General features: G+C 43.5%; 1 protein-coding gene across 2 annotated transcripts in view; it reads left to right on the forward strand.

The window, feature by feature from the left end:
- LOC124046202 (espin-like) overlaps positions 1-12718 on the forward strand; it is a 129451-nt gene that overhangs the window by 35857 nt on the left and 80876 nt on the right. For both annotated transcript variants that reach the window (XM_046366317.1, XM_046366318.1), the window contains exons 5-8: positions 1497-1628; positions 4555-4804; positions 5730-6004; positions 12147-12308. In XM_046366317.1, coding sequence (XP_046222273.1) covers positions 1497-1628; positions 4555-4804; positions 5730-6004; positions 12147-12308 — 819 coding nt within the window. The remainder of the gene's footprint in view (positions 1-1496; positions 1629-4554; positions 4805-5729; positions 6005-12146; positions 12309-12718) is intronic.

The following is a 12718-nucleotide window of genomic DNA, read 5'->3' on the forward strand; positions in this document are numbered from 1 at the left end:
TTGATGTGGTCGTGGAAGCAGAACAACTTGTGTTGTCACCAGGTGCAGGTGTAGTACTGCTGGTAGTAGCAGCATGATGTCCTAGTAGTAGTAGCAGTACTACCAGTAGAGCTGGTAGTAGCAGTACGATGCCCTAGTAGTAGTAGCAGCAGTACTACCAGTAGAGCTGGTAGTAGCAGTATGATGCCCTAGTAGTAGTAGCAGTACAACCAGTAGAGCTGGTAGTAGCAGTATGATGTCCTAGTAGTAGTAGCATTACTACCAGTAGACCTGGTCTGTGTCTCTAAATTTAATTTTTGGCAGTGAAACGAGGCTACTAAAGTGAGGAAAAAAACCTCACCCAAATGTATAGTCTCGTTGGAAAATATAAATGGACTGTTTGAAAATGTGGGGGAAAAAAACTAATCTAATTTTTATTTGGACTATCCCCAATGGCATTGCGCGTATCCCAGTTTGGGAACACCTGCGTTAGGAGATTGTCACGTTCTGACCTTTATTTCCTTTGTTTTGTCTTTATTTAGTATGGTCAGGGCGTGAGTTGGGGTGGGCAGTGTTTTTCTATGTTGGGGTTTTGAGTTCAGCCTAGTATGGTTCTCAATCAGAGGCAGGTGTCGTTAGTTGTCTCTGATTGAATCATACTTAGGTAGCCTGGGTTTCACTTTTGGTTTGTGGGTGTTTGTTTCCGTACGGTACTGTTTCGGTTTTCGTTCATGTTTATTGTTTTATATTTCATAGTGTTCAGTTTATCTTAAAATACATTTTATGGACACTTAATCGGTCCTCCGATCCTTCTCGCTACTCCTCCTCAGAGGAGGAGGAGGAAGAATGCGTTACAGAGATAAAGCAGACTCTTCATTTCACCTGCCACAGACCGGATCACTCACTGTTGCAGCACTCCAGGAGATCTAGTTACAGTATGGAATTCACAACTAAAGGTTTGCCAGCCAGATATGACTAAGTTAACGGTATAAAATGTGCAAAATGCTCTGCAGTTGTGCATTTGGTTAGCAAATTTAGTAGCTAATTATCTAGCTAAGTGGTTAGCTTCTTGCAAAAACAAGCTTCTCCAGGTGACAGCAGAGAATCCTCTCCTGGATCAAGAAACTTCTGTCAAACATTTATTTTGTGTGAGTAGCATTTTTTTTGTTACTTGTATGACTTTGAGCTGGGGATGTCTGTCCTGCAAGTGGTTTGTCAGAGACTGTATAAAATGTTTGCAATGTGCATGTTAGCATTTAGCTAGCATTCACTGTGGGATTTTACACGTACTAGCATCGCTAACCTTTGGATTCAGAGGGTCAGTGGGGCTTGAAAATAGTGGCCCTTGTGTTCAGTGCCAGTATTACCAAATATCCCTGGTTAGCAACATGTCGAAATGAAGGTTTGACAATCTGGATAACGGCCAAACCTACGGATGACATTTGGCTTACTCCTAAAAAGAACGGACAAAGTTTTGTCCGTTCAGTGTGTCCTTCTCCTCTCTCTTTCTCTCCTAGTGCTGTCAGATCCTGGTGGTGAATGGGGTGGACCTGGGCATACGGGACCAGGACGGCTTCTCGTCGACTGACTTGGCAGAGTACAACGGGCACGTCCAGTGTGCCAAGTACCTGTGCACTGTTGAGAACATGGTGAGACACAGGATGCATTAGACAGGACACACTGTAGTGAAATTGTTTCAACGGAAAATTAAATGTAGTCCGTTTTCTTCCACTGGTGCCTAATGAATACAACCCAGGTGAAATTTGTAGGTAGGGGGGATTATCTAGATGAGAGGAAGATTAAGTCTATTCCAGCCAGGGCACTAAATGAACTTTCTTCATGGTAGCACTGTTGCCCCGAACTTCAAAAGTAAGAAGCACCAGTTAAAAATGTAGATTTTTTAAATATTTTTTTTACTGCAAATGACTGTCCTATCATTCTTAATTGTCATCAAATGTTACCTTGATGTAGAACTCACTAGAGTGGGCAAGACAGAATAAAAACTACTTTTTAATAACAGTATTCAAAAGTGCAACATCAAACAATTTTATATAGGTGAATTAAATAACCTTGTAAACTGTTTGACAGGATACCTCATTTCCATACGTTGATTTGTAATCCATAATTTTTCTGCATGAGTAACATGGGTCTGAATTTGGTAAAAGCCATCTCTTCTTTGGCAATGCAGTAAGCGGTGTTCAATTTAATCTGTAGCTGAGTTGGCTGCCTGTTCACCGGCTTGTTCCCTGTCAAATACGGCTGTCTGGTAGTAGACGTAGTGATGTTGTTCCTGCCCACTTCCCTCAATGCACTTGTCCAGGAAATTGGTGTGCTTTTGGCATAAGTTATGTTTTAGCAATGACTTGTGTTTTAGGTTGCTGGACCCAGAAGCAATATAAGTTTTCCCTGCTGCTTTTACCCCACACTTACGACAGTGTGTAGTTGTATCCCTCCTTAGCCACTTGAATTCACGAAGTCACCCCTCTCGAAACATGTAGATCTTTGATTTTTTTCTGAGGTGGATCGGTAGCAGATATCTGACATTGTCCATCTTCTGGTTGTGGTTGATCATTTCATAATTCGTTTTTTGCTAAAGAAAGCTTAAATTCTGCCGCATTTTGTTGTTCTTGCTAGCTAGCTAATGCCATTACTTAGCTGACAAAGGGGCAGCACAATTCTGAGGGAAAGGATTTGGTTGTGTGCCTGGCATGTGATTTAATTAGCTACATTTAAACATTTGTAGCGTTATGATTTGTACACAATGTTTCAGCCTGTCTTGTTTGAGCAGTGAAGAAGTGTTGCGGTGTAATATTGTTATGCAATTATATACACAGTGCTCCCAAAATAAAATATATTAGTCGCACAGCAACATTTTTAGTTAAACTGGGGGAGCCCTGAATCCAGCTTGAATGTAAAGATAATACACTGCTCAAAAAATATAGGGAACACTTAAACAACACAATGTAACTCCAAGTCAATTACACTTCTGTGAAATCAAACTCTCCACTTAGGAAGCAACACTGATTGACAATAAATTTCACATGCTGTTGTGCAAATCGAATAGACAACAGGTGGAAATTGTAGGCAATTAGCAAGACAGCCCCAATAAAGGAGTGGTTCTGCAGGTGGGGAACACAGACCACTTCTCAGTTCCTATGCTTCCTTGCTGATGTTTTGGTCACTTTTGAATGCTGGCGGTGCTTTCACTCTAGTGGTAGCATGAGACGGAGTCTATAACCCACACAAGTGGCTCAGGTAGTGCAGCTCATCCAGGGTGGCACATCAATGCGAGCTGTGGCAAGAAGGTTTGCTGTGTCTGTCAGCGTAGTGTCCAGAGCATGGAGGCGCTACCAGGAGACAGGCCAGTACATCAGGAGACGTGGAGGAGGCCGTAGGAGGGCAACAACCCAGCAGCAGGACCGCTACCTCCGCCCTGCCAAATGACCACAAATGTGCATGCGTCTGCTCAAACGGTCAGAAAAAGACTCCATGAGGGTGGTAGTATGAGGGCCTGACGTCCACAGGTGGGGGTTGTGCTTACAGCCCAACACCGTGCAGGACGTTTGGCATTTGCCAGAGACCACCACTGGCGCCCTGTGCTCTTCACAGATGAAAGCAGGTTCACACTGAGCACATGTGACAGAGTCTGGAGATGCCGTGGACAACGTTCTGCTGCCTGCAACATCCTCCAGCATGACCAGTTTGGCAGTGGGTCAGTCATGGTGTGGGGTGGCATTTCTTTGGGGGGCCGCACAGCCCTCCATGTGCTCGCCAGAGGTAGTGAGACTGCCATTAGTTACCGAGCTGAGATGTGGCTGGAGTGTGTCAGCAGTTCCTGCAAAAGAGGAAGGCATTGATGCTATGGACTGGCCCCCCCGTTCCCCAGACCTGAATCCAATTGAGCACATCTGGGACATCATGTCTCGCTCCATCCACCAACGCCACGTTGCACCACAGACTGTCCAGGAGTTGGCGGATGCTTTAGTCCAGGTCTGGGAGGAGATCCCTCAGGAGACCATCCGCCACCTCATCAGGAGCATGCCCAGGTGTTGTAGGGAGGTCATACAGGCACGTGGAGCCACACACACTACTGAGCCTCATTTTGACTTGTTTCAAATTCTCTGGTAATGCAAATACAGAATACTATCAAATGCTTCTCAAAGATGCTCTCTGGTGGTCAAACTAGCAGTAACAGAAGAAATGGTTGACAAATACATAATGTGCCACAGAATGCTGCAGCAGCATGCAAGGTGTCTCGCAGTGTGATGCAACTTTTAAAGGAGGAACCATTGTACAGTAAGTTGTACAACTTGAGTATGTAGAGCAAGATAGAAATGTATCATGTGTAAGAGATGATTATCGTTGTGTCGTGTAGAATAGGAAGTTGTGTCAACTCTATTTGTTACATTTCGATACAACATTCAAAATGTTTGACTTCACTGAACACACCCCAAGACAAGCAAGCACACTCATTTTCTTGAGAAAATGTACCTTTTCAGTCTAAGTTAGGTTGCCCTCCCCCGGTTCCTAGTTGACCTTGTTTTGTTAACCCCTTGTTGTGGTTGTCTTATCCAGAGTGTGGCACACCGCGTGCTTTCCAGGGACCCATCGGCCGACCTGGAGTACAGCAAGCAGCACGACATGGGCCTGTCATCCCCCAACAACACAATGTCCCCAGCGGGGTCGCGGCAGACCCAGCAACCGGCCCACTTTGACATGGGCTCGCCCTCCAGCACCCTGTCCAACTACGACTCAGCCAACTCCAGCCAGTGTAGCATGGGAGAAAAGCGGAGCAGCTCACCCCCTTCATCACGAGCCCCCACTGGTCAGACACACACGCACCCACCCCACACACACACACGCACCCCAGCTTTCACACACACGCACCCCACACGCACCCCAGCTTTCACACACTTGCACCCCACACGCACCCCAGCCCACACCCCAGATTTCACACACATGCACCCCACACTCGTGCACACACACACACACGCTCCCTCACAAACATTAACTTTCTGAACTAGCTGGATTGAACTATAGGAAAATTGAATTAAGGACAATAGTTAAGATTACACAGGGGGAAAAAATAGTCATGTTCATGTTATGGTGAGGCAATCGGTGCCAGGATCTATGAATACACTATTTGTAGGATTTTCCTAGCCTGGTATGAAAACAGTTTGCACTTTAGTCAATGTTAGAGTGTGTGTGTGTGACCCCAAACATGACATTTTCGATTTGGTAATGTGTACACTATTATCATAACAATTGTGGGAACTACCACCACTCATCTGACTGGAAGAAATTCCATGTAACAATTTGCATTCCTTTGTATGATGCCACAACAGCGCTCCATACTAGTGCTTCCCTCTAGTGGCAGGTAGGATAAATAATCTGTTTGTGAATCAACCAATGCATCCAAACCAAGTGTCTCCAAATGCAATCCTGGAGAGCTACTGGGTGTTCAGGCTTTTGTTCCACATCTGCACTATTATTAGAAAAAGGTAATGGATTTTATAGTGCTTTTCCAGGTGCGCAAAGCATGTGGATGAAACAAAATCATCCAACAGCTATAATGTGCAATACCCAACCTGGGTGTTTCTATGTCCTTAGAAATAGAACTCCTAGAACAGCCGTTAGTCCACCCATCACCCACCCATTGACTTGAATGGTGATGTCTGTTCAAAGAATTCTAGCTATTTCTATAGCTACCTCATCCATCTCACCCCTGACGCATTGTGTCCTTGTTGCAGGCGGAGGCCCAGCGGAGTCGGCCATAAATGACATGCATACTTACACGGATATGCTCAACCCTGACGTGGAGCCCGGAGCTCCCAAGTGCAAGGAGCCCGCCGCCACCGCTCAGCCGCCTCCCCCACCCCTGCTGGCCTTGCCAACGCCCCCTCCCCCTGACTCCCCCTCCCAAACGCTCCTGCCTCCCCCCGAATACCCTCTGCCACAGCCCCCCGTGGACTCAGCCGATATCTATCTGAAGGCGAAGAGCAACCTGAGGCACGTGGAGGAGGTGGTGAGCATTCTCTCTTCCTTTACTGGTGAAAAGCAGAAGGGCACAACTCAGGTTCCTCAAGGGACACAGTCCTGTTGTTTTTATTAACCAATCCTTGGTGTAGAGATTAAAACGTGCGCACACACACTGTCAAGCTCTCACTTGCACACACACAAGTTGTCTCACACACTAACCCTAAACACACACACACACACACACACACACACACACACACACACACACACACACACACACACACACACACACACACACACACACACACACACACACACACACACACACACACTATTAAGTCACTTGTACATGCAGTCCTATTAATTAAGAAGCCTTTTTGAAGACTTCTGTGTCAATTGAGACGATGTGCCGTAATCAGGAATTAAGAAGATCAATTTCCTCTCAACCTAACCATTCGATGCCATTGAGCCCCCAGTCTAAAAATTGCTGTCCAGGCCTCCCGTTGCGAGCAGTGGTCCAAGGCACTGCTAGCTGTGCCACTAGAGATTCTGGGTTCGAGTCCAGGCTCTGTCGCAGCCGGCTGCGACTGGAAGACCTATGGGGCAGTGCACAATTGGCCCAGCGTCGTCCGGTTTAGGGGGGATTTGGCCGGCAGGAATGTCCTTGTCCCATTGCGCACTAGCGACTCCTGTGGCAGGCCCAGGTGCAGTGCACACTGACACCGACACCGTCGCCAGGTTTTCTCGTGGTGCTGGTGACAAATGGCCAAGTCCTCACAGAGGGTTGCCTTTCGAATCCACGCTAAGATAATATCCTAGCACAGTGCAGTAAGCTGATCAAACAGACAATTAGCCATAAGAACAAAAAGCTCAAACAGCTGAAGCTCCGATACAATTTAGCTACAGTTCAGATACAGATCTAGGACCAGCTTACCCCACTCCATATTAGGAGATGGTACACTCAGAGCCTTCAGTTGACAAAGGTAATTGTGAATGCAGGTTTTCATGGCTGTACAAAAGGAACTTGTGTATACATGGCTGTACAAAATCAGTTCATCTCTTGTATCTGCTGGATCACAGGTCTTAACAAATCACATAAGTTAGTGGTTAACAGGATTTTTCATGACTACCCAATCTCTGTACCCCACACATACAATTATCTATAAGGTCCCTCAATCGAGTAGTGAAATTCAAGCACAGATTAAACCGCAAAGACCAGGGAGGTTTTTTGCCTTACAAAGAAGGGTGGAAGTGTAAACATTTTAAAAGAAGACACTGAATCTCCCTTTGAGCATGGTGAAGTTATTAATTCGGCTTTGGAGAGTTTATCAATACACACAGTCACTACAAAGATACAGGCGTCCTTCCTAACTCAGTTGCCGGAGAGAAAGGAAACTGCTCAGGGATTTCAACATGACGCCAATGGTGACTTTAAAGAGTTTAATGGTTGTAATATGAGAACTGAAGATGGGTCAACAACATTGTCGTTTATCCACAATACTAACCTAAATGACAGTGAAAAGAAGGAAGACTGTACAGAATAAAAAATATTCCAAAACATGCATCCTGTTTGCAACAAGCCACTAAAGTATACTGCAAAAAATGTGGTAAATAAATGAACTTTTTGTCCTGAATACAAAGCATTAAGTTTGGGGCAAATCCAACTCAACATATCACTGAGTACCACTCTTCAAATTTTAAACCATGGTGATGGCTGCATCATGTTATTGGTATGCTTGTCTTCATCAAGGACTAGGGAGTTTTTGGGGGATAAAAATAAACAGAATATAGCTATAAGCACAGGTAAAATCCTGCTTTCCAACAGACACTGGGAGATGAATTCATCTTTCAACAGTACAATAACAATAACCTAAAACACAAGGACAAATCTACAATGGACTTGCTTACCAAGACAACATGTAATGTTCCTGAGTGGCCGAGTTAAAGTTGACTTAAATCGTCTTGAACTTGGAAATGGCTATCTGGAAATGGCTAGGTTAGGTTTGGATGTGCGTGAAGCGCACACTTCTCCAGCATGCCAGTGGCCATTGAAGGGGAGCATTTGCCCACTGAAGTTGGTTATGACACCGAACTTCAGTTAGGTCAAGACCCTGGTGAGGACAACGAGCACACGGATGAGCTTCCCTGAGAATGTTTCTGACAATTTGTTCAGAAATTCGTTGGTTGTTCAAACCCACAGTTTAATCAGCTGTCCGAGGGGCAGGTCTCAGACCATCCCATCCCCATCCCGCCAGATGTGGAGGTCCTTGGCTGGCGTGGTTATATGTGGTCTGCTGTGGTGAGGCCAGTTGGACATACTGACAAATTCTCTATAATGACGTTAGAGGTGTTTTATGGTAGAGAAATTAACAAAATTATCTGGCAACAGCTTTGGTGGACATTCCTGCAGACAGCATGCCAATTGCACACTCTCTCAACTTGAGACATCTGTGGCATTGTGTTGTGTGACAACAGCACATTTTAGTGGCCTTTTATTGTCCCCAGCACAAGGTGCACCTGTGTAATGATCATGCTGTTTAATCCACTACTTGATATGCCACACCTGTCAGATGGATGTATTATCTTGACAAAGGAGAAATGCTCACTAACAGGGATATAAAGAAATTCAAACAAAGTTTGAGAAAATAAGCTTTCTGTGTGTATGTATGTAACATTTCTTGGATCTTTTATTTCAGCTCATGAAACATGGGACCATACTTGCTCATATCTTTAATATTAAATTATTTACAATGTATGATGGGACACTTAAATGCTCATTGCAACCATGAGAAGCCAACCGTAGATCTAATCTAGTAGTTGCCCATGCAAACTAGATGTATGCCACAGCATGACCACGCTGACCACAGTAAAGTAAAAACAAAAGGCTGAAACAGCTAAATGAACACAGATAACTGGGTCTGTGTGGTGGGAGGGGTTGAGGGTGGTTATAGTCTTGTCCTGGATGCAGAACTGAGCAATTACCCCTTTAGATAGACCAGCTGCAAAGTCCAAATTGGCTATGTTGTAAAAGGTCTTGACCTGGGCTCACAGATCACTGCACCTGTACATAGCTCATCTGTAAATAGCCCATCCAATCTACCTCATCCCCATACTGTATTTATTCATTTATCTTGCTCCTTTGCATTCCAGTATCTCAACTTGTACATTCATCTTCTGCACGTCCTACCATTCCAGTGTTTAATTGCTATATTGTAATTACTTTGCCACCATTGCCTATTTAATAATATAATAATAATAATAATAATATAATAATAATATATGCCATTTAGCAGACGCTTTTATCCAAAGCGACTTACAGTCATGTGTGCATACATTCTACGTATGGGTGGTCCCGGGGATTGAACCCACTACCCTGGCGTTACAAGCGCCATGCTCTACCAACTGAGCTACAGAGGACCTATTGCCTTACATGCTGTATATAGAGTTTTATACTGTATTATTGACTGTATGTTTTTTTTATTCCATGTGTAACTCTGTGTTGTTGTATGTGTCGAACTGCTTTGCTTTATCTTGGCCAGGTCACAGTTGTAAATGAGAACTTGTTCTCAACTTGCCTAAAGGTGAAATAAATAAACAATTTAAAATTCCAAAATGTCAAAACAAAAATGAGCTTTTTGGTCTTAGACTTTGTTGGGGTTAGGCATTAGGGTTTGCAGTGTGGTTAGGGTTATGTCTAAAATAAGGTTTTATGACTTTGTGGCTGTGCCAAATAGTGACCACTGCAGAGCTGCCCCAGAACAAGATTCATGACGAAAAATGCATTACCCACTGTGTGTATGCACGGGCACACCCACACTTCAAAAAGTGCTGCTTGGGGACCTCGTCTTTGACAACAGACGTGAGCCAACAATGCAGAAACACCCATGAAGCCACAAAGGACAAGAGAAAAGAAGAAACAACAGGACAATACAAAGGGAGGTCAATGACGTTGGGGATGTCGGTCAATTATTTCTGCCGGTCTTAGATTTGACAATTTATTGATCTGTTGAATGTCTCTAGCTTTTGCCACGGTTCCTTTTGAAAACTAAATGAATGCAATGCAAATTTAAATGGCGACGGCATTTGTGATTCTTTTGTTTTGGTGAGATTTGACAGGAAAAGTGGGTGTCTGAATTGAGGAAGTTGATCCGATGGCTTCTACAATGATCTACTCAACAGCCATTTTTTAAAATATGTATTTTTTATTTCACCTTTATGTAACCAGGTAGGACAGTTGAGAACTTGTTCTCGACTGTCCTACATGTACAACTGAGACCTGGCCAAGATAAAGCAAAGCAGTGTGACACATTCAACAACACAGTTACACATGGAATAACCAAAAACACAGTCAATAACACAATATAAAAATCTATATACAGTGTGTGCAAATGTAGAAGAGTAGGGAGGTATGGAAATAAATAGGCCATAGAGGCGAAAATAATTACAATTTAGCATTAACACTGGAGTGATAGATGTGCAGATGATGTGCATAACACTTAGCAATATTGCATAATCCTGTATCTGGTTGGTTATACTGTGTGTGTGTGTGTGTGTGTGTGTGTGTGTGTGTGTGTGTGTGTGTGTGTGTGTGTGTGTGTGTGTGTGTGTGTGTGTGTGTGTGTGTGTGTGTGTGTGTGTGTGTGTGTGTGTGTGTGTGTGTGTGTGTGTGTGTGTGTGTGTGTGTGTATGTATGTATATATATATATATATATATATATATATATATATATATATATATATATATATTACTGTCTATAGTGATAAGTACAGAACCCAATAGAAGAAAATGTTTTTACCTCAAACTGCTGCTCGGGTGCCATGTGTTGTTTTGTACAGTGCAACATATTTTTGTGTTTTTGTGAGCATAACTTCAGCAATCACCCTTAGGCTCCCCACATTGAGTAAGCCTGGCCAAAAGTGGCTTAACTGAGTTGAGGAGATGGAAAGAAAAGTCAAACGCATCCCAGCTTTTGCTAGAGTCAAACTTGCAATGTAAATAGTTTTAATGCAATAGTTTGCATTAGGTAAATACTCTACCCCCAAAAAGACACAGGTGGAAAAGCACTACATTTTTACTTCCCGAACTGATTGAATTGAAATGGAATTGTCCCCAACCCTGGACTATCATAATATCATGAAAAGGCATTTATACGGAGACTTGATTACACACAGGTGGATTGTATTTATCATCATTAGTCATTTAGGTCAACATTGGATCATTCAGAGATCCTCACTGAACTTCTGGAGAGAGTTTGCTGCACTGAATGTAAAGGGGCTGAATAATTTTGCACGCCCAATTTTTCAGTTTTGATTTGTTAAAAAAGTTTGAAATATCCAATAAATGTCGTTCCACTTCATGATTGTGTCCCACTTGTTGTTGATTCTTCACAAAAAAATACAGTTTTATATCTTTATGTTTGAAGCCTGAAATGTGGCAAAAGGTCGCAAAGTTCAAGGGGGCCGAATACTTTCGCAAGGCACTGTATCTTTGAAACATGTGTCCTTTCGGATAAACTGTTGTCAGGTATCTGAGCTTTCTTCTCAACAGGTGGCCTAGAGAGCTAGGAATGGGAAAGGGAGCAGCCCGGAGATGCACTAGAGGGCCTTGTTACTGATATCTGTCCCCTCCTGTGAGGTCACGAGGGGGCTCTCTTACCTCAAACAGGAACTGTGTAAATGTGAATTCTTATTTTCTTTGATCCCAAAAGGCTTTTGTGCAATATTAATGGTGATGCTTTAACCCAGAGGCAAAGACGAAAATAAGTTTTGTTCCTGGTGCTGTTAAAGCTGCTTCTGCTCTGAATCCTCCAGAGGTGACACTATATATTTTTTTACCCTCAAATGTCAACAAAACACAATGTCCTTTTTGTGGAGATCGGTTTCATGTTAGGCGATGAAGACTTATTTTTATTTTGTGAATGTTCTGTGGTCTACGCTTTGCAACTGTTTGCCTAAACATATATCATATAGAACAAAAGACTATCTGGTCACTTAAAATATCTTCTACTTTTGAACTACCCTAGCTTTTATAGCTCAGTCTTCCTTCCACACAGCTACTAAACCCCACATTTGGCCACACTGTCAGTATTTCAAAAAAGACCCAAATGGCAAGCCAAAAAAAACAACACGCAAACCCAAACATATTTATTTACTCACTGCTCATTGGCCCCTCCCTTGTTTCTACCCAGCAACTGACTCCAGAAGAGAGCCACGATAGGCTGCACCGGGTGGACTCCAACAGAAAGTCTCGAAACTTCAACAAGCAGCCCAGCACGGGGGACTACTACAAAGCCCTGGGTAGCGACACGGTCGACTACCGTGGGGTCCGAACCATGGCGCCTAACAAGGAGGTAAACGGGACCAGACAACCAGGCTTCTCCAACTTCAGTCCTGCAGAGCAAACTGGATGTGCAGGCTTCTGTTCCAGGCCAGCACTATAGACCTGATTAAACTAATCGTTGTCCAGACCTAAGACCATGATTAGTTGATCAACAGGTGTACTGGGCTGGAACACAAGCATCTCCAGGACTGTAGTGTTTTCACTGTAGAAGAGGGAGACATTTGTTTTGGGGGCTGCAGTAAGGGCTTAAGGGCTGCAGTATTGCTATGCTTTGAATTAGGTATGCACCGATATGACATTTTTGGCCGATACCGATATCCAATATTTTCCTTACCAAAAAAACCCCGATATTGATATTTTACATTTTTGCAGCCTTTTAAGCATTCTAGTACAGTTCTTTAAAAAAATAATGTTTTACCC

Source organism: Oncorhynchus gorbuscha, linkage group LG10 (assembly GCF_021184085.1).
Source record: "Oncorhynchus gorbuscha isolate QuinsamMale2020 ecotype Even-year linkage group LG10, OgorEven_v1.0, whole genome shotgun sequence".
Classification (NCBI taxonomy): domain Eukaryota; kingdom Metazoa; phylum Chordata; class Actinopteri; order Salmoniformes; family Salmonidae; genus Oncorhynchus; species Oncorhynchus gorbuscha.